This window comes from Apus apus, chromosome 1 (assembly GCF_020740795.1).
Source record: "Apus apus isolate bApuApu2 chromosome 1, bApuApu2.pri.cur, whole genome shotgun sequence".
In the NCBI taxonomy this organism is placed as follows: domain Eukaryota; kingdom Metazoa; phylum Chordata; class Aves; order Apodiformes; family Apodidae; genus Apus; species Apus apus.
Window position 1 is genome coordinate 143,324,756 of NC_067282.1, and position 26,641 is coordinate 143,351,396.

Here is a 26,641-nt window from a genome sequence, read left to right on the forward strand (position 1 = left end):
GCAGGACAGATGAAAGAGATGGAAAGGAGCACTCCCCACAGCTTATCTTGGTTACAGCCTTGAGCACTGGGGAAAAACAACTGAGTAATTGAAATCACCATATTAATATATTAATGAGCCATTAGCATACTAACTTCACACCCACAGGCTAGAGGGACCCCTACTAACAACAAGCCCTTTACTCTTTGAGCATCTGTGGTGAAATTCCTGAGCATTGCCACTTTAAATGGAAGCGAGGAATGAGTTGACCAGTTGTGTTTGCCAGTGATTGAATAATGTTAGAGATAAAGCTCTTTCTAACATTTTTAGGTATAAAAGTAGCACTTGTGTTTCAGGAAACTGAGCTTGCTTTGTGGAATACCTTTGTGGGCTACCTTTTCTTCAAAGAACTGAATATTAAAGCAAATATCTCGACTGTGTGTGGATTGGGTCCTTGCACTGCAGGTGATGGACCCCACTTATGGCACAACACAAGGATACAGATACAGTATTGGTCTGCTAGAGTAGTAGATATTTACCTCTGAGACAATATCTGTTCATAGAGATTTTGGAAGAGACTCCATTTTACATTGACTTGGAGAAGCTGAACACACATATAGGTTTATTTGATTTATAACATAGAGATTTGGAGTAAAAATACTAAGATTGCTGTGAATGAATTATGAATGAAACATTTGCATGTGAAAGCAGCAGGAAAAACAATAGAGGGTGGGTTACCAGGGCCTTGTGTTGATCCCTAAGGAGGGAGGTAACTAAGCAATAAAACTGGTAAGTACTAAGGGGCACGCTATTGAAACAAAATTCATTCGGAGCTTCCACACCCTCTTGCTTTCTAACACTCCTCACTGAAGTAAGAGGCTAGGTGTGGCTAGGTAAGAATTCTGAAACAGAAACCCAGTAACAACAAGCTGTTATTGAGCAGGCATTCTTTATTGGCAGCTCTGGGCAACACTGGGGATATCTCCCCCATCAGTGCTCCAACAAGTTAGCAAAACACCCCAACTAATATACACCAAAAGTCTGCATATTCAGTTTTATGCCAATGAGCTCCCAGAATTATTTTACATAGTAATTTTATTTCCTGGAACTAGTTGTAATATTTACTTTGTAATTGTGCATGCTCAAGGGTCTCCTGTGGAGGTCTTTGTTGGTTCTAGTCCTTTGTATTCTTCCTGTCTCCAGCTGGTCTCAACCAATTTCCAACTGTTTTGTTATCTATTTACATGTAAAAGGCCTGAAGATTGTCCAGGTGGGTCCAGAATCAACATGACCATAGGATGGAATGTTGACTTGATGTTATCACAACCTGCAGAATTCTTGGCATAACTGACTGACAGTTTCACAAAGCACATTATTTTAAAAGTAACCCATTCAGCTAACTTAGTACAGCAAATTCATAATTTTAGTAAATTTCTATTAGGCTTAATTCCACATTTCTATTAAATCTATTAACAAGTGTTCTATAACTACCACTGTTTGCATCACACCCAAAGTGCTGCACTCCAACATGGCCATGACACACTTGATTTATCAGCAGTTGATCTGCAGTGTCAAGGCCCTGAGGACACTAACAACCCTTAATAGACCTGATCAGCCTCACTTGAGCCCTCCTCCCCACAGCATGGGCTCAGGAAATCAAAGCTGAGCCCTGAGCTTTTCCTCCATTTTGAACCTTTGTTAGAGGAGTTCTGATCTTCAGCCCAGCTAGAGGTGTGTGTATGTCTAGCTGTGGAGACTCTTGATTTAGCCTTCAGCCTGTGGACTGGCTTAACCCTGAATCTATATCATTACCATTATACTGTCATGCTCTGCACTCTTGGTTGGACTCGGCTGTCATCTCTAGGTCTGACCTTCTTACCTTGCTCAGGTGCTGCAGGCCTGGGCCCTGGCAGGTGAGGGCTATGAACTGCTGGCTGTAGGATCCCTCTTGGCTTCTGGGTTACTGTCTTCTAGGGAAGTGACCTGGCTCTTGCTGCTTCCTGATATGCAATATGGCAGCAAGAGGATAGCAAGAAGTTTACAGCATGCTGCACTGTACTCTTCCTTTTAGACCAACATGAAGACAAGCTATAGCCCTGCTATTTTTATTTTTGTCAGGATAGGCCTGACAAAATAGGAAGAAAAAAATGCCAGGTAGCAACTTTACCGAAGGCCTAAGGTTGCTGAAGGAAGCAAGTTTCCAAGGCAATTAACTGCTCTTGCTAGAATTACTGCTGACTCCTACAGGATCCGTGCAAAAAGTAACTAAAACTCCTGTTGTGATCAATCAAGAGGAGCCTAGGAGTTGAGAAGACTCAGTAGCTGTTTTGTGTCCTTCAGGTGACATGCATGTGATCCTGGTGAGTCCACTCTGATACATACATCTTTGGTGCTTGAAGTATGAAAGAATGGGTAGAAATGAAATAACTTTTGAAGTAAAAGCACCTTCCCATTCCTTAAGGTGTCTTGGCAAGTTTAGTTACACTTATTTCCTGTATTAAGAGCTTATAACTGTTGGGCACTATATTTGATAAATCATTTCAGTACCTGGACATTTCCATAAGTTAAGAATAGAACAGCAATGTGTACCATAATTAATCAAGCAATTCTTGAACATCTACTTCTGGGTGAGCTCTTTTAGACTGGCTTGCACTGACTTCCAGTTACTGATGGTTAAAAGGCGTGGCATGTGCATTACCTCTGATGCCAAAGGGTTTCTCAGCTTAACAGTCACTAACTGTTCCTGCTTTCTGGTACATTAGCCTGTATGAATTACAAGATATTCTTTCCATGCTAGCAAGCATAGTGTTTCTCTTAGGACACAGTTTCCTCTTCTGTTAGCCAGTGTCTGATTGGTGAACTCTTGTCACTTGAAACTGGACTTGATGCATGTCAGTAAGAAAGCAGACCTTGTGCCTTGCTTTCTTTCCCTTCAAAGGATGAAAGTAAGATATTAATATACTAATCTGGTTTGAGCGATGGTAGGCCCAAATCACAGATAATGGGCAGGTAAGAGGAAGATGGCTTGGACAGCTTCCCTTTCAGAGCTGGAGTTAAGGTGGTGTTAGAAACAGATAATGTGTATTAAACTATTAATAAACTAAAAACTTTGTAACACCCCGATATTGTGGTTAGAAAAAAAGGAAGTACTAACAGAAAAACACCCATGTGAAACTGCCAAGCTTTGCACAATGTATGCTTTGCCACCGCCAAGTATGTATTATTAAACTGCCAAGCTTTGCACAATGTATGCTTTGCCACCGCCAAGTATGTATTATTCAGCAAAATGCTATGAAACCGTACCATATATGGGAAAGGACTAAAGGAGTTCATGAAGAGGACACAAGAGGAAGAGTACTTACTTCATCCCAACGATTTCCAGGAGGCAGAAAAGGACCCCCTAGCAATAAATCGTACATGCGCAGAGTACAACACGGAGGGAAAGCAGAAGTACACGAATACGGAAGAAGAAGAGCATAAAAGACTGGTGATTTGGTTTAAGCGTGTGGCAGTGGTGGAGCGCAGACTCCCCTGTCACCCAGCGCTGCTTTTGCTCGCTTTCTACTTGCCATGAATTAATAAAACCTTGAATATTACTCAGTTGATTTAACGAGTAATTTTTAACAAATTGGTGCCGTGACTCGGATGGGAAATTAGTGCTCTACCATCCCCTGGGGAGGCGCCCTGAGTGTTTCTCGGCCCCCGGGGTCAGTGGACCACTTTCGCCCACTTCGACGAACCTAAATTCTAGAAAACGAGCAATTGAGACCGGTAATGATCCCTTAATATTTGGTGCACTAAAGTCCGGACGAAGACGCAGGATTGCGTAAGTATAAAAAGGTGTTCCGTTCGGGCGGGATCGGGATTCCTGGAATATAACGACTGAGAGGTTCGACATACTGAACCAAGTGAGTGCGGACCCTTTAGTACTACGTTTCCCAACTCCCGCGAGGGACTGGGCTAGGAACGAGGGGAGCGAGAGTGAGTGTGTGTGACGATATTCCAGAAGATGGGGGCAGAAGGAAGCAAGCTTTTGAACCCCATGGGGAAGGTCCCCAAGGATACCCCTCTTGCATTTATGTTAGATAATTGGAGGTATTTTCCTGGAACAGCAGGGAAAACTAAAGAAAAAATGATAGAATATTGCACTAAGAAATGGGGAGGGAAGAAAATAAAGAAAGGAATAACATGGCCTGTTTATGGGTCAGATGAAGGTTGGGTAAGACAACAATTGAATTTCTGGGTGAATGGTAAGAATCCATTTAATCCAGAGGAGAGTGCATATGCAGCAATTTGGGTAGAAAAGCCTCAGACCCTCTTATTTTTTTTTTTAAAAGAAAAGAAGGAGAGAGAAGAAAAAGAGGAGGAACTTTTATTAAATCCACCCCCATGTGTTCCTCCGGCACCGGCACCAGTACCACCACCACCTCCAGTAGTGCCAGACGCGCCTAATATTGCAGATCATATAACCCCTCCAGCTAGGAGGAAAACCAGGAGTCAAAGAGATCAGGCTCAAGTGTATCCCCTAAGGGAGGTTCCTATGGGAGGACCCCAACCTGGAATAGGATATGTATCTGTTCCCCTAAATTCGGGAGATTTAAGGGAATTTAAGAGGACTGAAATGGGGAATTTATTAGATGACCCATTGGGTGTAGCCGAAAGGTTAGATCAGTTTTTGGGACCCAGCTTATATACATGGACAGAGATGAGCTCTATATTAAGTCAGCTGTTTACCACTGAAGAAAGAGACATGATTAGACAGGCAGGAATGAGACTATGGGATGCCCGACATGCCCAAGGGCCACAAGCTGACATCAAATGGCCTCTCCAGAACCCAAATTGGGACAATCAAAATCCGGAGCACAGAGTCCATATGGGGGATTTAAGAACTATAGTCATCCAAGGCATTCGGGAAGCAGTACCCCGTGGACAGAACATTAGCAAAGCCTTTAACGAAAGACAGAAAAAAAAGATGAAAGTCCCACCGAATGGTTAGAAAGGTTGAGGAAAGCTCTGCAGCTGTATTCTGGAGCAGACCCACACAGCCCTTTGGGACAGGCTGTATTAAAAACTCATTTTGTGGCTAAATCTTGGGAGGATATTAGAAAAAAGCTTGAAAAATTGGAAGATTGGCAGGATAGAGGTTTGGATGAGCTGTTGAGAGAAGCTCAGAAAGTATATGTAAGGAGAGAGGAAGAGAGTACTAAACGGCAGGTAAAGATGATGGTTGCGGCAGTTAGAGAAGATAGGAGAGGACGTCCAGGGGGATTAAGGGATAAAAAAGGGCGGCCAGAGAATGTAGAACGAAAAGAACAGGGAAGTTGTTTCTACTGTGGCAAGAAGGGACATATTAAGAGAAACTGCCGAGAGCGAATTCGAGATGAGGAATTGATAAAGGCAGAATAGGATAGTCAGGGGCTCTATATTATAGGGGATCGGAGTCACCAAGAGCCCTTGATAAAATTAAGAATAGGTCCCCTAAGACAAGAGTTCACCTTTTTAGTAGACACAGGGGCAGAGCGATCGACAATTAGGAACCTACCGGAAGGATGCAAACTTTCTGATGAAAAAGTTCAAGTTATTGGAGCAAAAGGAGAACCTTTTAAGGTAAATAAAATTAAAGATGTAGTATTTGAATCAGAAAACAAATTTGGAGTGGGTGAACTCTTGTTGGTTCCCGAAGCAGATTTTAATTTACTTGGACGGGATCTGATAGTAGAATTACAATTAGAGATTAAAGTGGAAAACCAAAGATTGGCCATTAAAGCTTACCCCTTGACGGTAAAAGATAAACAAGAAATCAATCCCGAAGCCTGGTACTCCCCAGATTCAATAAGTAAACTTGACATTGCCCCGATAAAAGTTCAAATCCAAGAACCCCAAATTCCCGTACGAATAAAGCAATACCCCATTTCTATTGAAGGAAGAAAAGGATTAAAACCAGAAATAGATCGATTATTAACTCAAGGGATTTTGGAACCATGCATGTCTCCGTTCAACGCTCCTATTTTACCTGTAACGAAATCAAATGGTAAATATCGATTAGTTCATGATTTGAGGGAGATCAATAAGAGAACAATCACCCGGTTCCCGGTAGTGGCAAACCCATATACTTTACTAAGCCGATTAGGGCCACACAATAATTGGTATAGTGTTATAGATCTAAAAGATGCCTTTTGGGCATGCCCTTTAGCCGAGGAATGTAGAAATTATTTTGCCTTTGAATGGGAAGATCCAGATACTGGACGAAGACAACAACTTAGATGGACAGTACTTCCCCAAGGCTTTAATGAATCACCAAATTTGTTTGGACAGGCCCTAGAAGAATTATTAATGGAATATCAAGTATTGTCAGGGAATATATTATTACAATATGTGGATGATCTATTAATAGCAGGGAGTGAAAAGGAAAAAGTTAGAGAAGAAAGCATAAAATTGCTTAACTTTTTAGCATTAAAAGGGTTACAAGTGTCAGAAGAAAAACTTCAATTTGTAGAAGGAAGAGTTAAATATTTAGGCCATTATTTAATTAAAGGACAAAAAATAATAGACCCAGAGCGAATTAAAGGAATATTGGAATTGACAATGCCTGGAAATAAAAGACAAATAAGGCAGGTTTTAGGTTTATTCGGCTATTGCAGGCAATGGATAGAGAATTACAGTGCAAAAGTAAAATTTTTATATGAACAATTAACCAAAAATAATTTGCCGAAATGGACTTTACAGGATAAAAAGAACTTTGAGAATTTAAAGAAGGATTTGAGTCAAGCACCAGTCCTTAGTTTACCAGATGTAAAAAGACCTTTTCAGTTATTTGTAAATACGGACAGAGGAACAGCCTTTGGAGTTTTGACCCAAGAATGGGCAGGGAAAAGGAAGCCAGTGGCATATTTATCGAAATTATTAGACCCTGTAAGCAGAGGATGGCCAACATGCATACAAATTATTGTAGCAGCAGCATCATTATTGGAAGAAGCAAACCGCATCACTTTTAATGGGAAAATAGTTTTATATACACCTCATAACATTAGGGAGGTATTACAGCAAAAGGCAGAAAAATGGCTTACAGATAGTCGATTATTAAAATATGAGGGAATTTTAATTGAATCGCCTAAACTGCTACTTAGGACTGTAGGGGCAACTAACCCGGCTGAATTTTTATATCAGGGAGAGAATAACACAGAAACACTACATGATTGCTTACAAACAATAGAATGCCAAAGTAAAATAAGGCCCGATTTAGAAGAAGAAGAATTAGAAAAAGGGGATATCTTGTTTGTAGATGGGTCATTTAGAGTAGTAGAAGGGAAACGGCTTTCTGGGTATGCTATTGTTAAATTGGAAAATGGAGAATTCAAAGTTATGAATTCAGGACCTTTAAATGCTAGCTGGTCAGCCCAGGCATGTGAGTTATATGCTCTTTGGAAAGCTTTAGAGTTATTAAAAGGAAAAATAGGCACAATATACACCGATTCAAAATATGCATATGGGATAGTACATACATTTGGAAAAATTTGGGAAGAACGAGGTTTTATAAATTCACAAGGAAAAGGTTTAGTTCATGAAGAACTTGTAAGAAGAGTTTTGAAGTCTTTACGAGGTCCACTTGAAATAGCAGTAGTTCATGTTAAAGGTCATCAAAGAGGCACGAATTACAGAATCAGAGGAAATAATGTAGCTGATGAAGAAGCCAGAAGAGTTGCTGGTAATTCTACCACCCTTTTAATGGTAAAAGAGACCCCAGACGCTTTAAATGAAGAAAACTTTAGCTTTAGTAAAAAGGAAAAAGAGAAATTGTGTCTTATGGGAGCCAAAGAACAGAATAGAAAACAAGTGTTACCTGATGGCAGAGAAGTTTTACCCCAAGGAATGGCCAGAAAAATAATGACAAAAATACATCAAAAAACTCATTGGGGAACTCAAGCTTTAGTTGATCATTTCGAACAATTATACTCTTGCATTGGGGTATACAACGTGGCAAAGACAATAACACAAGCTTGTGAAACGTGTCAAAAAGTAAATCGAAACAGAAGTAGGCAAAGACAACTGGGAGGGCGACCCCCAGCAATCAGGCCTTTTTCAAACATACAAATTGACTTTACTGAACTTCCCAAGGTAGGGAGGTACAGATATCTTTTGGTAATAGTAGATCATTTAACTCATTATGTAGAGGCCTTTCCCACGGGAAGAGCTACTGCCAACCAGGTAACAAAAGTGCTGCTCGAACACATAATACCTCGATATGGTGTGATTGAAGTTATAGACTCCGATCGCGGGCCACATTTTACCTCAAAAATTATAAAAGAATTATCGGAATGTTTAGGAATAAGATGGGACTACCATACGCCATGGCATCCACAGAGCTCAGGGAGAGTCGAGAGACTGAATGGGGAAATTAAAACAGTGTTAACCAAATTGATGATTGAAACGAAATTATCTTGGTTAAGATGCTTACCTATGGCATTATTAATTTTGAGAACTAGACCTAGATCTGATTTGGGAATTTCTGCGTATGAAATGGTATATGGTATGCCCTATAATATTGAAAAACCACAAGAAAATGTTTTGGTACAAGACCAAACCTTAGAAGTATATATTTCACAATTGTCAAAACATAGGGAAGAATTATGGAAGAGAGGGTTGATAGTACAAAGACCTCCATTGGACTTGAAAATACATAATATAAAACCTGGGGATTGGATCCTAATCCGGGTATGGAAAGAAGAGACTTTGAAACCTAAATGGGAAGGACCTTTTCTTGTTTTGCTTACCACAGAAACTGCTGTAAGAACAACGGAGCGTGGTTGGACTCATGCAAGCCAAATAAAAGGACCTGTGTCCCCACCTCAGTGAAAGGTCATCAGCCCTCCAGGAGAAACCAAACTGGTACTAAAGCGATAAGCTCCGAATGATTTGGACTTGGTTTGAGAACTTACCTTTTTATGTACAGTGTATTTTAGGAATCATAATAGCATTGGTGATATCATTAATTGTATATTATTTGTGGAAAATTGTTAAATGTGGAAGAGGAATTTGTTTCCATAAATAGAAACCAATCACATATAGAGGAAGTAGGACCAATAGATTTTGAGAGATTAGATTATAAAGTATCCTTGATTTTTATACCCATTTTAGAGAATTTACCCTTATCTCAGGTAATAAAATCCCAAATACCCAAACCTCCTTACAATTGGAGGAAAGTAAGAAGCCTGATTAATGATTTTAGGGACTTATTAGACCAAGGGCCAGCTTATGAACCCTGTACCATTTGTTATAGCAAAAAGTGTAATGCAATAATAACTTTTTGCTGTGGAGGTTGCTCACTAGTGGTGCAGGAATGGAGATACGATCTTTTTAACTGGTGGTGTAGCAGATGCGACAGAAAATTTCAACACCGGTTACTTTATCAACCAGAATTAGAAGAGGCAATAGAACAGAAGCTATTTGAGTCAGCAGAACAATACCAATTGGCTATACTGCATGTGAATCTTTGCCAGTGTGTTTCAGCAATCACCGCCCATTTAAAATCTAGTATCATACGCATCGGACGATGCAGGGAACCAACAGAAGTTGAAGGTTGAGACCCCTTTGGGTAGTACCCGCTGCCGAGAAGAGAATTAACCTCGTAACTGGTTGCAACCCAGTTGACGAGCGAGGCAGGGAGAATAACCCTATAAAAGGGAAAAGTCTAAAACCTGAAACCTGTTGGACACCAGGATGTTGACTATTTTGATAACAAGTATTTTTATATTTTGGGTGAGAGCTGGAAATCCACATGAACCTATGATTTGGAAATTAGTTAATTTAGAAAATCCTGAAACTCCAATCAGAGTAAACTCAAATTGGACAAATGTAAATTTTACCGTATCTTTGACACAGCTAGTTACAGGGAATCGTCGGGATAGAGCAGACAAATGTAGAGGTTTCTATGTATGTCCCGCGTCAAATCCAGGAAAGGACTATTGTAAGCTCCCCTACCATTTTTATTGTGGGTATTGGGGTTGTGAGACCTGGGCCTCAGATTGGTTAATTTCAGAATCCAGTAAGGACAAGTATATTCATATAGAATGGTATCCCCCTAACTGTAAACGACCGACTATAGGCCATGATGGTCATGTATATGGACATTGTGAAGATGAGGGTTACTGCAAAGAAGTAAACATTAAGGTCCTCAGGACTGAGGAAGATTCTTGGTTAGCAGGGAGAATGTGGGGAATAAGATTCTGGGAGCCAGGACCAGATAGAGGGAATATGTTTCAGATTATTAAAACAAGAATGCCTCATGATTCTGCCTCAGTGGGTCCTAATATTATAATAGCTCCTCCAAAAACACCTAAAAGAAATCAAGAATTGCCCAAAATAGCGAAAGTCAATTCAACCATTATGGAATTAAGAAACCACACTGATCCACAAAATAGGTCAGAAATAGCGATAACACCACATAAAAACTTTTAAGACCCCTTGTGGGAAATAATGTAAGCGTCTTATTTAGCATTGAACAACACCAAGCCAAATTTAACTAAAGAATGCTGGTTATGTTTTAATGTTAGACCACCTTACTATGAAGCAGTAGGACAATCAGATAAAATTAAATGGTCAAACAGAACAAATCCCTCAGAATGTCCTTAGAGTGAGGACAAGCAGGACACCCAGGGAATGACTTTACAGCATGTAACAGGAAGAGGACAATGTATTGGTACTGTCCCAGAGCAATATAAAGGATTTTGTAATAGCACGATTCATAAGACAAGAATAAAGCAAAAGAGAAGTGAAACCTACAAGTGGGCAATACCGGCTACAGGAGCAAAATGGGTGTGCTCAGATATTGGGGTGACACCGTGTATATCATTACAAGTATTTAATGTATCTCAATTTTGTGTTCAGGTAATAATCATTCCACGTTTAATGTACCATCCAATGGAAGATGTTATGCATCATTTTGAGAGAGGCCTCAGTAGACAAAAAAGAGAGCCAATTACCGCAATTTCCTTAGCTACTTTGCTAATTGCAGGAGGTGTGGGAGCTGGAACGGGTATAGCCTCAATTATTAAGAGTGAACAAATGCAGGCATTACAAATAGCAGTAAATGAAGATCTAATTAGAATAGAACAATCAATTAATCAATTGTCAACCTCGGTCAAGTCTCTTTCTGAAGTAGCCTTGCAGAATAGAAGAGGTTTAGATTTGTTATTCCTCAAGGAAGGAGGATTGTGTGTAGCCCTCCAAGAAGAATGTTGCACATTCATAGATTATACTGGAGTAGTCCAAGATTCAATGGCAGAACTTTGAAAGAGACTAGACCAACGTAAAAAAGATCTAGAGACCGGTACAACATGGTATGAAAATTGGTTTAGTGCAAAACCATGGCTAACTACTCTTTTGTCTGCTCTGGCTGGACCATTGGTATTAGTTTTATTGGGATTAATATTTGGACCATGTATTATAAAATATGTGTTACAATTTGTAAAAGAAAGATTTGATATTACTAAATTAATGATTTTGACTTCTAGAGCTGAATATCAACAAGTGCCACAAAAAGTACCAGAAGCATATTGTACCTGTGGTACAGATAAATATGCATATCTCGAATGTAATTGTAAACAACCTTGTGGATGTGATTGGAGATGTGAAGCTTGCGGAAGATTTATAGAAGCAGAAGAGATAGTTTAATAACATAGGATAAAAAGAAAAAGGGGGGAATTGTTAGAAACAGATAATGTGTATTAAACTATTAATAAACTAAAAACTTTGTAACACCCCGATATTGTGGTTAGAAAAAAAGGAAGTACTAACAGAAAAACACCCATGTGAAACTGCCAAGCTTTGCACAATGTATGCTTTGCCACCGCCAAGTATGTATTATTCAGCAAAATGCTATGAAACCGTACCATATATGGGAAAGGACTAAAGGAGTTCATGAAGAGGACACAAGAGGAAGAGTACTTACTTCATCCCAACGATTTCCAGGAGGCAGAAAAGGACCCCCTAGCAATAAATCGTACATGCGCAGAGTACAACACGGAGGGAAAGCAGAAGTACACGAATACGGAAGAAGAAGAGCATAAAAGACTGGTGATTTGGTTTAAGCGTGTGGCAGTGGTGGAGCGCAGACTCCCCTGTCACCCAGCGCTGCTTTTGCTCGCTTTCTACTTGCCATGAATTAATAAAACCTTGAATATTACTCAGTTGATTTAACGAGTAATTTTTAACAGTGGTGTGGTTGAGCCTGCAGTTAAACTTCTAAGAGAAGTTCAAATAAATATTTTGCTTGAACCTCGCAGGCAGTTCTCTCTCACACTGCTCAAGTTTACTTAATTAAAGCAGCTTTATGTAGAGGGGATTTACGTCAACATCATTGACTGCTACATAGCAGACAGTAAGAAAGCAAGTACTAATAAGTTGATTAGACCCGGATTGCTTACAGCATTAAGAGTTCAAGTATGAAGTTAGGGCAAGAATAGTTCAGGGAGCCAAAGAGCTGAACGTGTCCTGGAGCAGGTGCTGGGATGAGATCAGCAGCACAGCTGGGAAGTGCAGCACTGGGAACTTGGTCAGGGCTCAGCAGAGCAAGCAAAGGCTTTGATAGGGCAGAAGCTGAGCAGCCATCCTGAGGCAGTGAGTAATGTCTCTGTTAAAGGATTTTCACCAGTCAGTGGGTAACTCCAGGTTTGCTTTATTGACAACTCAGAGTTGGGCCATCACCTCAGTGGGTGGCAAGACTCACATTTTTATGCTACTATATATACTCTTGACATACATTATGTAATTGGATTTCTTCTTAAAAGCTCTTCATGTTTTTCCACCAACTCTCAGTTTCTTAATTCTTCATAATTTTTCAAAAGCCCACAAAAGTCAACATTCAGGTGATCTTTATAATTGTCTTGTTTTCAATTCTTTTTCAGAATTTACAATCTACTGGTGCATGAGTTCATCAAAGCATGCTCTGGCCAGTGCAACCACTTACCTTCTTCATCTGTCACCTTTCAAGTTCTAAGAAGAACCTCATTTTTTTCTATCAACCTATGTCTAGCCTTAGCCTTAACCTTTTAACTAATGTCTATTCTAAACTAATTAGTTATTTATTATTTATTATTGTGTCTTAAGATTATGACACAAGATTAATTTTCTATTGATTCAGCTGGACTGGGTTTTACACCAGCCATGGTAAGGACTATGCAAAGGACAATGAAAAGCAGCTTCTAAGTCTGACATTAGTCTGCAACACCTGCATTCTATTAATCATACATTCAACAACTTGTTTTCTAATTCTCAACTAACCTTAAATTCTCAGAAAGGCCCAATTTCCTTTACATCGCTGTGGCAAAATGTTTTCACAGGAAGTGGAGCTGAGGATTTTCTCATAGCTTTTCTCCCTTGCTTCATTTTAATTCATTTTCCTACTGCTACTTGGGAGATGTGCTGCACTTGGGCTCCTTTCTGCAGTTTTGTGCTCAACCCAATGGTCCTGTATATATGCTATCTTTTGCATAACCTCCTTAAAATGATCCAATCAACATTTACCTACTTGTGCACCTTCGTTAACAGACACTTTCCAGCTGTTCTTGTTTCCTGTTATTTTGCATGTGTTTGGTGTCTCATGCTGTAGCCCTCACTTCAAATGCTCTGCCTCCCTTGAATGCTAGATTCCTTCACAAACAATAGCAAGAAGTGCTCAGTGCTTTGTCTAGGTAAGAGTAAGTAATTACCTTAATTTCTATGAGAACCCAGTAATTCACAAGCCCATTTATTGTTTTGTATCTGGCAAATTACAGTAACTGTGAAATGATAGTATGTAAGATGACAGCTATCATTATCTCAAGAGTCTGCATTGTAGATGTTTAGATTTTATTTGAACCTATTTGTCAGAGGTTGATCTGTACAACCACTCAAATTTTGTGAATTAAAAGGCTTTTACAATGTAAAGTTACAGACAATTATGTTGTTAAAGCAAACTTGTGTAAATGGAATAGAAGTGAGAATGGGTAACATGAAAGATTAGTATCTATGAATACTAGATTTGTGGTGTCTGGTGAGGACTTGGAGCCAGTTGCCATGTATCTCTTCAGTAGGATGTGGCAGTGGGAATGCTAGGGCTGCAGTGCCTGTCACCAGAACGGTGTGAGGGAGGCAGCTCCACTGGGCTCCCTGGCTCCAGGAAGTGGCTTAGGACACTGGCTGGTGGACTCAGCTCCCAGTGCTAAGCAATAAGCAGAGGTTTGTGCATTAAGTGGTGGTCTAGATGTGCCTGGATGTTTTTTAATATTTCCAGTGGAGTCAGTATATGTAAGTGCTTGTTGTTTTATGAAACAGATAAACTTAGGCTGAACAAGGCGTCCCTGCTGCTGAGGTGTTTGTGATTGACAAGAGGTAGCAGTTAAGAAAGGGGCAAATGTAGATCTTCTGGGTAGTTAGCAAGTTTTAAACACAAGCAAGGAAATGCTGCTCACAATGTATGCAAACTAAACACCTTCTGAGAAAGAACACAGTCTATTGCTAGGAACTGTGCTAGCAAAACTTAAAGATGATTGAATAGTTAAATGAGTGAAAACTTGAAGGACGTATCATATACATATGTGAAAGAAGTGGAGAGTAATTGGAGCAATGAAGGTCTGTTGGGAGATGTAATTGTAGTGCAACATGGAAAAGCATGATCAAAATAGCTCACCTGCAACCACAGTCTTCATAATAAATAATTTCTTTATTCTGGCCTTTGTGCTTAATTTGGAAACTGTAAGAGATGACATAGCTTGAAAATTCCTGCAAATAAAGTTTTGTTCTTTAATTAAACTTAAAATTAATGTAAACAAAAGTTTCACCAAATGCCCTGGCATTTACAAGTGATTTCAGGGTCACCACTGGCAAATTCTATTGGTTGACCAAGCCAGGGATACTGGATGCACAGGTGAAGGAGACAAACATGCTCTTCAACTTCACTGCTTCTCTGAGGATGGCAGGCATCAGAAATCGCTGCACTAGTCTCCACTGCCCTATTCTTTGCTTTGCCAGAAGAGCATTTCTTTACCTTAAGCTTAACCCTTTGAGACTGCCAGCCTGCTCATCGTGTCCTTGTCCTTCCCTTCAAAATCCAGTTAGCCCACATGTTATGTAATTGAGATAAATTACATAAATATCAATCATATATCCAGACTGATCTGTTTCTATTAAGTTGGCATCAAAGTTGTGACATTTGCTGCTGAGGAAATAACATACTAGCATGACATGGAGAGATAGATGGTGCTGCTTACTTGTGCCATACAGAGGTATATGCCAGATGTTAATATAAAGATTTTAAAGCATTGACTAGTTTCTGGGATATTCTGTTTAAAGCTGTCCTGGTTTGAGCCAGGACAGAATAAATTTTCATTAATTTTACTTTTATTTAAGTCTCTTCTAAGTAACTGCAGTTTCTGAAATTTACAGCATGTTTTTCAGTCAGTATCCGCTTCTAGGACTGATAACACTCAATGTTTGTAGTTACTGCTGGAGAATGGTATGCAGAAAGGCCCTTGCTTATACTCTGCTCCTACAGAAGTCAAGGTCACTGCTTGGTTCTGCCAAACTTCTTACAAGTGGGAAATGAAAGGGAGGAAAGAGCAGATTGGTGCCTGGCTCCAAGCCTGGTGCTACCAGCAGAACTTTGAGTTCTCTAACCATAGCTTAATTTACAAGACACAGGCCTCCTGGAAATGGACAGGAAAAGCTTATCTTGCAGGGGAAAAGGGTTCTAGGATGAGAGTTAGCTGGGCTTGTGCAAAGGGGAACTGGGGATGTACCTAGGTTTGATAGAGAGGTGCCTGGGTATAGGAGCTCAGCACTTGAGGGGCAGCATGCTAGTATTTTTGAGAGCCAAGAGGCCTGCCACCCCTCAAGGGTGAAAACTACATGCTCAGCTCCCTCCCTGAAATACTTGTACACCAGTGGGGAACTTGTACACAGCACGGGGAATAAACAGGAAGAACTGGAGGTCTGTGTGCGGTCTCAGGGCCATGATCTCATTGCAATCACTGAGACATGGTGGGATAGCTCACTGGGATGCTCTCATGGCAAATAATAGAGATGAATGAAGCAGGTGACAGAGAATGCAGAGAAGGCAGAGTTACTGAATGCCTTCTTTGCTTTAGTCTTTACTGCTCAGGTCAGCCCTCAGGAGTCCCAAACTTTGGAGGTAACAGAGGAAGTCTGGACAAAGGAAGACTTTCCTTTGGTTGAGGAGGATCAAGTTAGAGAATCATAGAATCACAGAATGGCTAAGGTTGGAAGGGACCTTAAAGGCCATCAGGATCCAACCTTAAAGGGTGAGTGTCAGGAGGATGGAGCCAGTCTTTTTTCAGTGGTGCCCAGTGACAGGACAAGAGATAACAGGCACAAACTTGAACATAGGAAGCTCCATCTAAACATGAGGAGGAACTTCTTTACTTTGAAGGTGTCAAACCACTGGAATAGGCTGCCCAGAGAGTCTCTGGAGACATTCAAAACCCACCTGGACACCATCCTGCTATAGGTGAACCTGCGCTGGCACCTAAGAACTAAATGTAGCTTACAAAAAACTAACCACAACAAACCAAAACCAGCAAAACAGCAACGGAATGGAAAAAGGCAATTTCTACTTCAGAGTAGATTCAACGTAATTTTAGAAAAGTCGAGTCTTAGACTCAGAACCACCCACAGACTTCCTCACACTTTGCTTTATCTGCTGCCTAGTTTTTTCCCATGCAAAGCCACATTACCTGTTACAGTGCTTTTTGTCTAATAGCAGGAAAAAAGTATTTGTATTCTTAAACAAGAGTATAAACATAGTATCCTCTGATACCTTCAGGTTTACCCTGCAGCAATAGGAGAATGTGACGGACACATTTGACTACCGCTGTACTTTAGATCAGGCTGACCAAGAAGCCCTGGGGGTGAACTTGTGAGCTGGAGAGCCCCTGGCTTGTGTACAAGGGAGTGAAGGTGTTTTGAAAAAGATTTCAAAAGGTGTTTTTAAAACTCAGAAGCACAAGATAGCTGAAACTACAAAACAAGATACCAGAGCTAAAAGAAGACATCTGTCTTATCTATAGTATTGACTAGCAGCGAACAGCTTCACTCTATAAACATGGACAGCCTGTATAAAGCTTTGAGTTCTCCTTGCTGAAGCAGCAGGCTGCATGGCAGTGATCTGCCCTTGGGCAGGAATGTCTCTCAACATTACTCATTGTGGTTGAGAGATCTGTCACCCACAACAGGTCTGTCTTACAGTGACTGGCAGTATGCTGAAGCAATACTGTAAAATGTTACTAATCTAAGTAGCTACTCAGATGTTATAAACATTGTATGGGTAATTCCATTACACACAAACCAAGCCTGAGACTTGGATTGCCTCCAGCTACACCTAGGCTCCAAAAATTTAGAAAGCAAGAGGGACTACTGTGAGCTTCGTGACTCACTGGGAAGGTCCTCTTTGCTCTTCATGCCTCCAGTCCTTGTATGAGCCATTCTAACTCAATTTTTCTTTGTATGTTTCCTCCATACAGTAATTCATAAGGTGAACCTTGCCAACAGACTTTGTGGAATTCCATAAAACTTTGTCAAATCATTGTTTTATCTCATTAAAACATATTGCTGCTTATTATTGCCTTAAGGTATTATTTTAATCGTTGTTCTAGATCTAGTTTACCACATAGTATAAAGCCTGTTAAGAAGTAAGCTGTTAGCACTCAATTAGCCTTTGTGTAACAGTTATCTGGTTATTTAGTTAGTTGTGTGTTCTGTTGTTAAGGTGCCTTATTGTTTTATTACCCCAGTACCCCAATATCCTAACATTTGGGTAATCTGATTAGTGCCTTTTAGTCCAATTTTTAAGGTCTTTTAACTACTTACACTAAATCTTGTTTCTGTGCTTATACACCTTGTCTGCTATCTTGTCCTGTAGAGGACAATTATTTATAGTGACAATGGCTAAAAATGGGGAATGGCTTTTCGATCGTGTTCTGTAGGATCTGGGTCACCTTGAATCAAACACCCAATACCTGGTGATGTGGGGAAGAAATATCAGTTTTATTGATCATGTCTGAACCTTAACATATGAGCACACTGAAGGGATTTAATGCTAAGAATCCATCTCCTGACACATTGAGTTCACTGTAAGATCAGGGATGGATTCTTCCAGGCTCAATCTCTTTCTCTGGCTGAGAAAGACTTTTTTTGATCACATAATGTGCTAGAAGGAAAGGTGGAAATGAGCATTCCTACTAGCAAGACATTTGGATCTCTGTTCCAGAGAGTGCTCAGCTACTATGTTGCCATCCATCTCTCAAAGTCCAATGTAAGCTGGATGCGGCCATCACAGCCCCCACTGCTAGTTATGGCTTAAACAGGGAGGTAGGAGCACACTTGGCCACTCTGGTCGATCCACCTTACCTTCACAGAGTAGAAGTATGGTCAAGTCTTGCCTCTGTGCCATAATGGTGTGCTAGTTTGTACACTTTTAGATCCTCAGAAAGGAAATAGTGAAACACTCTTTTTGTTGTGCATTAATTTGTATGTTTGAGGTGGTCCTAAGTTGGGTGGTTTGTTTTATCATGTTCTAAACCTTTATATACAACATAATTATAAGCAATAACCATATCAAAGTTAGAGTCAACAAAATCACAACTGGGTGATGCATTCAGTTAAAGGCTCCTGTTGCTGTTGGTGACCATCCAAGAAGAGTTTCCCTCCAATGGTGTTCTTCATGCTTCTTCACTCTTTACAAGTCATGCTGCATCTCTTCTTTATCATGATGAATGGTGATTAGAGTTTTGTGTCCATTGTTTCAGATGCATTCTAGTACTTGACACAGGTCATTGTGTTGCAGTAGTTTCTTCACTGATAAAATTCATTCCAGTGGAGGTAGGCAATAAAACTTAATATATAATCTGATTGTAACAATTGAGAAGATGTAACAGGAGCTGAATAATTATAGTTGCATCCCGTAACTTTGGTAAAGTTACAAATACAATTATTTGTGTGATTGCTAGTATCTGCAGTTTCAGGAGTTTCATAGGGATGTATTTCAAAATGACAAACATTTTGTTCTGTGTCAAGACAAATGTCTTGGGCTTTGATGGTGTTACTCACAAATAAATCCTTGTTGGTCCTGTACAACGCTTGCATTAACATCAATAGTTTGGCTTTTTTTTTTTTTCCATTTAATTTGGTCCACACTCTATGTTCTATAGCTACATTGTGACGTAACCCTAACACAATGGATGGGTATATAGTGTATCCTGAAGCACTGTGTATTATTAAGACCAAACCTGTGGCCTTATTGCTGATGTGGTCATAAATAAAACTGACTAAATACCACCAGGATTGAAATTCCTTTTCAAATTTAGTTGCATTATCCCAAACTACCTTTCAAATTTCAGTAGGTAAGGTGCCCTCTTCACCTTCCTCACAAAAAAAAAAAAAAAAAAAAAAAAGTGAGCCATTATCACTTTAAGTAACATGTAGAGTAGGTAAATCTGAGAACCAAAAAGATAGCCCTCACACTGTATTTCATCCAGCGCTTTCTGACTTGGTTGCCATAAACAAGTATCTCGCTGAGGATTTGAATGGTCTGATTGCCACGTGGACCATAAGGTTTTGCCTTCATTGGTATGTAGATCTGGTGCTTTAGCAAGATGATCCGCTCATAATTTCAGTTTACACTGGGGACATTCTGTAAAAGTACTTTCAAAAGCTTGTCTTGTTGATAGACCAGCCTTTACTCTGTGCAGCAAAGTGCTTCTTTACCTTTGTGGCTTAAGTTTGATGTAACCATTCTCCCAGTTGATACCACTGAGTATTTAAGGTGATTTTCCTAATGTTACTTACCTCATCTTCCACTTTGTATCTGGATGATTATCCTTAGCATGAGCTTTTACCGATCCCATCTTGAAAGGTGTTCTCCTGGCTGTATCAAATAATAAAGCCAATCATTTCTCCAAACTGGGGATCTATTTACTGCCCAATTTAATGCTTCCCACTGACAGAACCACTGTGTAGCACCAATCCACTCAGTTTAAGAATCTACATATACGAATTTTGCTCCATTCTGTGCTGCCAAAACAACTGCCATTATTTCTCCTACTTGTGCATTGCCTTCACCTTCTTCTGTTGCTTGTTTGCCAGTGGTAACATCTAATGCAACAGCATTATATTGCCATTTATCATTTGCCCATTTTGCTAAAGCATCCATAAATCCAATGTTTTGTGTTGGTGCACCATCAGTGAGGGCTGTGACCAGAGTGGGTGAAGGTTTTAAAGGGTTATTGTAATGCTAAAGTGTTCGTGTTTACGGGCACCTGCAATTTGGAAACCTTAGCATGTCCTTCAGTTAACTGCATATTTTCTGCAGCTCCTGCCAAGTAGGTACACTACTTTCTGATAGCAGTGCAACTCGTTCTGGGGGAGCAGTCCCTTTTAGGATTGGTTCTAGTAAATTAAATGGTCCCCTAGTTTGTACAGGTTGTCCCTGACATATTTTCTCAACCTGTTTAACTGCTCAGACTAAAGATTAAGTCCCTTTTCAAATTCAGAATATTGCTGTTCTTTTTCTTTAAACATGGTTGAGCTAAACAATAATTATTTTTTTTTTGCTCATCAGGGCCAGTTTGGAACAGCTTATAGTAAGCAGCGTGTTCTGCAAAACCACATTCAGCTATAATAGTGTCACAGAAGTGTACTGGTCCCAGTGATTGATATGTCTTAAATTCTTCAGTTAGGAATTTTTACTGTCTTTTTATGTTCTAATTTCCCAGGCTTTGCCTTTCTGTAAGAATGGAATATGATAGAAAATCTAGGCACAGCCTGGCTTTTTCCAGCTGGAATCTCATTTTCTGCTTTATTTAGTGCTTACCGTACCACTTCTGCTGCTTCCCCTATGTTTTCAGGGAAGTTCTTCCAATCAGAATATCATCTACATATTGGTACTGTCTCACATCTATGGGGAGTGAGACTGTAGGAGATCGGCAAGTGCAGCATGAGCCATTGTAGGTGAATGTTTGTACCCCTGTGGAAGTCTGTTAAAAGTGTATTTCCTCCTAAGTGAATGCAAACTTCTCTTTATCCTTCTCCATCAAGACAACATAAAGAACATGTGTTTCACATCTAGTATCGCCATCCATGGGTGTGCAGCTGCTTGTAAAGTAGCTGTTAAGTTCACAACGTTTGGTACAGCACCTGTTAGTGGGGCTGTATTAGAATTCAGGTGCTGAAAATCAGTTGTTAAACATCACCTCCCATCTTGTTTCTGAGCTGGCCAGACAGATGAGTTATGCAGGGAGTGGGTTCTGGAGATAATTTGTATTTTCTCCAAATCAGCTATGACTTCAGAAATTCCACTTTGTGGCACAGCAGAAATCAGATACTGCAGTATGCTAGTGATCTTTGAACCAAGGAGTGCCAGGGGCTGTGCAGAGCACATGCACTGCTGTTGTCCCAAAAACTAGTGGGCTTTTTTGCCCAGTGTGCACGCCAATAACATGTTGTTTAATTCCTTCATGTGCACAGAGAGGGGGGCTGGGTGGTAATTCCACAAAGCTAGCACACCTAATGCTGAAAGGTTACTATATTCATAATCATCATAATCAGTCTATTGACATATGCAACACTTACAATCTTTTATTTGTACTTGCCTACCACTGGTTAAGATTTTCTCGATCTCAATTTAAAGATACAGTACATACTAATTCTACTGTGCAAACTCAGTGGGTAAGGGTCTTCAAGCGGAGGTGGGTACCTTAACTTCCGGATGTGTGGCTTTCATATTATAACCAGCAAAATTCACCCAAGGGACACTATATTTGTTAAACAGTTCCACATGTTTCTTTGGGCTGATTGCCCAACTTAATTAAAAGTTCCTTTTTCTAATGTCCAGTTGTTCCCTTTTCTTATTGTTCAGCCTTAAATTAGTTTGCCTTAAATTAAATTAAATTGCTTATGCAGTCAAGCAATACACTATCAATTACTTATTTAAACCTGCCTCATTTTGACTAATTCCTTTAAAGATTTCAACATCATTGCAGCCTCCCCATTCCTGCTGGGGTTGGGATCAATGTCTGAGCCCATTGCCATTTGGCCAGCACCAGGCTGGTCCATTTAAAGCACTGAAACCTAAAATATTTTCATTATGATCTTGAATTGCAAGGTGTATAGTCAAAATGCGTTTCTCGTTGGGAGCCATAAATTGACCTTGGCAGTTTGGCACACATGCCTGGCTCTGTTCACACCAGTAATCGTAATCCTTTGCCATCCAGGACTCATGCCCAGCTTTTCAGCATCTTGCAGTGTTACTGTTGAAATATGTGCTCCTGTATCCATTAAAAACTTCACCAGTTGTCCCCGAGGACCAACTGGAATTAAAATTTATGGGATGTCATCACTTATTCACTGATAAACCTCCACTTTCCTGACAGGCAGGCCCAGTTGCCTCCTAGACATCACTCATTCTTTGTATTTATCCTCTGCGATTCCTCCCCAAGGAGGAAGAAGGTGTTGTCCAAAAACACAGATCCATTGCCTGGGGTGCAAAAAATCTTCCAATCCTCGCACACACAGGAGAGTTATAGTGTTTATTCAGGCCTGGGTGCTCAGTGGAGTTTCCACAAATCAAGCACACCAGCCAGCAGAATGGTAATGATGCTTATACAAAAATATTTCTCAGAATCCCACCAGATTAACACATATGTGTGAGGCTACATCATCATGTTAAGTCATCCCTTTGGCCATAGCTCAAGACTTACTGTGCCTGCAGTAGTTCCTCCAGAGGTCTCTGGTGATCTTCTGAGGGCATCTTCTTTTGGGGAACATCACTTTCCCTGATAACCCCATATAAGGTATTGGTTCAACTCAGGACATGATTATGTATTTGTCTTCCAGCCACAGTCCAGTGGCCAAGGAGGATGCACATCTTGATTAAATCTTCATACAATGCAAAACCCAAACACTTCTTATTACTTCTTGGTTATTTGGCTACACTTAAAACATTGTATATTTGTCTAGTACATGTTAATATTTAACACATAATTAACTATAGCAGGTGTTCAAGAGAAAGAACTACATAAATCATTTTTCAATTAACTATAGGAGGTCTTCAAAAGAGGGAACTACATATATCAAAGGGGTTTTCTCCCTTTCTGGGGACTGGCACAGAGGAAGCAGTGGTTTTAACATTGCCTTTGTGGGGCCCCCAGTTAATTTTAGGTACTCTTCAAAGGCTGAGGTGCTTAATGACTCCTTCACCTCAGTCTTTAGTAACAGGGCCAGTTATGTTAAGGGAATACAATTCCCTAAGCTAGGGGACAGGGACCAGGAGCAAAGCAATTCCCTCACAATCCAGGAGGAGATGGTCAGTGATCTGCTGCACCAGGTAGATGTGCACAAACCTATGGGGCCAGATGGGATGCACCCAAAAGTGCTAAAAGAACTGGCGGGAGTGCTCACCAAGCCACTTTCCATCATTTATCAGCATTCCTGGCTGACTGGGGAGGTACCAGCAGATTGGAAATCAGCCCATATACAAGAAGGGATGGAAGGATGATCTGGAAAATTACAGGCCTGTTTGTCTGACTTCAGTACCAGGGAAGCTGATAGAGCAGACCATCCTGAGTACCATTATGCAGTACATGCAGAACAACCAGGTGATCAGGCCCAGTCAGCACGGGTTCATGAAGGGCAGGTCCTGTTTGACTAACCTCATCTTCTGTGACAGGGTGACCTGCTTATTGGATGAGGGGAGGCCTGTGGATGTTGTCTACCTTGAATTTTACAAAGCCTTTGACATGGTTTCCCACAGCATTCTCCTAGAGAAGCTGGCTGCTCGTGGCTTGGATGCACATACGCTTCGCTGGGTAGAAACTGGTTGGATGGCCGAGTCCGAAGAGTTGTGTTCAATGGAGTTAAATCCAGTTGATGGCCAGTAAAATCTTGTTTAACCTTTCTGAAGGTCCGGTTGGCATATAGACTTACCACTTACACTGGTATACTCTGAACTTCTATAATTTTGCTTTCTTGATGTTCTTGACTTCTTGTGGGTATGGAGCTGTTGGTATAGAATGCTAAACTTCACTTATGACTAGTTTTCCTACTATGATCTCACCATGGAGAAACTTTTCTTTAACTTGTTATCCTGTACAGATCACTTGTCAAGGTAGCTAGGTCTTCATGTATGCTTGCTAATCAAGGTAAATTTACTTTAGATGCAGACTTAGAGGCTTTCAGATGTTGCATTGATGTGATGTTTTTCCAAGTGTAGTTTCAAATAGCCCCATTATATTATTTTTCTTGCATTCATTTGCAGTTTAGAGTTACCAGATTTTTTGTGGTTCCTATCACACAACAATGGAAAACCGCTCTCTACATATGCATCTATATTTGCGTGTATGTGTTTCAAATTATTTTAAACTCTTTTATTATTTATATCATTTTGCAGCAATATAATTGGTATGTGCTTACGTTCGTTTCTTTTGGGGTCTTATTTTCAAAAGTTTTGAACCTTGTCCCAGACTGATGTTCAACACTGTGGAAAATTAGATCTAATTTGAAGTAAGCCTCCTGAAGTGGAAGGAAGGAGAAGGTGAAGAGCACCAAGACACTGTATCTTACTGCTCCCGTTGCATTGACTTCCTTTCTAATGTAGACAAAACGTCAATTAACACCACTTATTCTCTTTTTAGATCCTAATGTCGTCCCAAAACTGCATTCTTCAGCCAGTGTGCCAAAACTACTGGATAAACAGAATTGAGATACTTGTTTTCTTCCAGTTCTGAGCAGAAAAGGGTGCTAGGCAATAATTCAAAAGCACACCTTTGGAGAAACAAGCATGGTCTTGTATACAAAATAACAACAAAGAAGAAACTTCACTAAAGTAAATGACTGGTCAGTCATTGTCACTCTTAACGTTCCATATGCAAGTGTGAACCTGTATAAATCCATAGATTATTCTCTTGAAACATATCACAGCTTTTCCATGTTTTCAAATTTCAGCCTTGAGAAAGGAAGTTCCATTCACTTGCCTTTTATTTGGTACTTATGTTGCTATAAGAACATGCAATGTGTTTTTGGGATAGATTATTCCTTTGGTGTAGCAGGGAGGACTGTATGCCTGCCAGTAATTTTGTTTACTAGTTGAGATAATAAAGGGCTGAGAGAATAGTGTTTATATATATACATTTTTGCATGTGTGAAGCATTCTGGCAATGTATGACATTTGGTTAACAGGGTGCAAAAGCTTCAGAGGGACAGATGGGTAAACAGTTTATCGTGGAATAATTGGCTGTTTAATCTATGTTTAAATTGTTGGGCTGCTTGTTCTTTACACCTCATCTGACTGAGAACAATGTCCTATTTTGTACTATTTGTACTGCATTGATGACAGTGCCTCCCTAATTATCTTCAATGATAATGTGTATCCAGGAAAACACTGGGATTTTATTAGTTCCCATGAGAAACAAGTAAATCATAGATTCAGTGTGTGACCTTGCCTCCCCACCTTGGTTTTCTTTTGTCAAGGCAGGACGATTGACACTGTGCTTTGAGATAACTCATTTAAGGATGAACTGTATTCCTTGGCCTTTAATGAGCTGCTTATATTCTGTCAAAAGAAGAGCTATTAAGTCATTAGAAAAGCCAGCTAAGACTATGGCTATCTCTAGCATTACAGGAGACATAAGCTCAGTGAAACAGGCCACTTCATATGAAAATGAGCTGACGGGATAGGAGCAGGTCTCACTCCTCCAGACCTCACCCCACCTCCTGTCTCTATGGTGCCAACATCATCCTTGTACTGCTGCTTATAGTTTCAGTGGGCGCTGATGAAATAGCTAATAGCAGATAACTAGATAGGGAAAACAAAAGCAGAGCATTGACTCAGCCGTGTTGCCTAAGACTCACCTGGAGTGAAACCAGATACTGCCGCAAGTGCAGTGAGGCAAGCAAAAGTGAAGAGGCCAGGCGAGTCATACACTCATGGTAATGTGACTGACTTTAATCATGGATCAATGTTTCTTATCCAGGATAGAAATAGTATGACACCATGGTAATATCGTTCACATAAAACAAGGGATAATAGACCATAATTATACACAAATATTTTTAATTATTATTATCACTTATTTTTACTGACCGCAAATATTAGTTACCAGATTTACTACTCTCCTAAATGTCCATTAATTCATTACACAAGTATCCCAGATAGATTTATTAGTCTCCGAACCTCCAAGTATCCATTAGTTCATTATACTAATATCCTGAATAGATGTGTCGTTTTCCAAGTATCTATTAGCTTGTTACACAAGTATTCTAGATAGATATATTGTTCCCAAATATCTCCAGATATCTATTAGATCATCATACAAATATCCTGGACAGAGTCAGAAGTTAATAGAGCACGTTATCCAAGAGTTAATAGGATAATTATCCCGCTATCCAAGATAGAGATCATCCAGCTCTCTCAGCATTTGTCTGGTGATGGGCCTTGCCACATCACTTGTCCTTTGAATGACCTTGCCTTGCAGAGGTCTCAGACTGCTGAGCTGGTTCTCCACAAGATACTGAGGCAAAGACCACAGGAACTGTTGACTCTTTAAGGGTATATAAGGCCTACCCAAAAGCAGTTTGTTCTCAGCAAAGAAGATGATCTTAGGACATGTAGAGAGCATTC

At 40.1% G+C, this 26,641-nt stretch overlaps 1 protein-coding gene across 1 annotated transcript; it reads left to right on the forward strand.

Moving 5' to 3' along the window:
• The first annotated feature begins 3,310 nt into the window (after nucleotides 1–3,310).
• Nucleotides 3,311–12,160, forward strand: LOC127384495 (protein NYNRIN-like). Its single transcript, XM_051619052.1, has 2 exons — nucleotides 3,311–3,466; nucleotides 5,386–12,160. Exons 1-2 carry the CDS (start codon nucleotides 3,311–3,313, stop codon nucleotides 8,830–8,832), a joined length of 3,603 nt encoding a protein of 1,200 aa, XP_051475012.1. The 3' UTR covers nucleotides 8,833–12,160.
• The last annotated feature ends 14,481 nt before the right edge of the window (nucleotides 12,161–26,641 follow it).

What these genes read in the sequence shown, in the direction of transcription:
- LOC127384495 (XM_051619052.1), top strand. Translation starts at nt 3,311, where the DNA reads ATGAAGAGGACACAAGAGGAAGAGTACTTACTTCATCCCAACGATTTC. An exon ending in AAGAAGAGCATAAAAGACTG is followed by an intron (nt 3,467 to 5,385) that starts GTGATTTGGTTT and finishes AAGGCAGAATAG; the next exon opens with GATAGTCAGGGGCTCTATAT.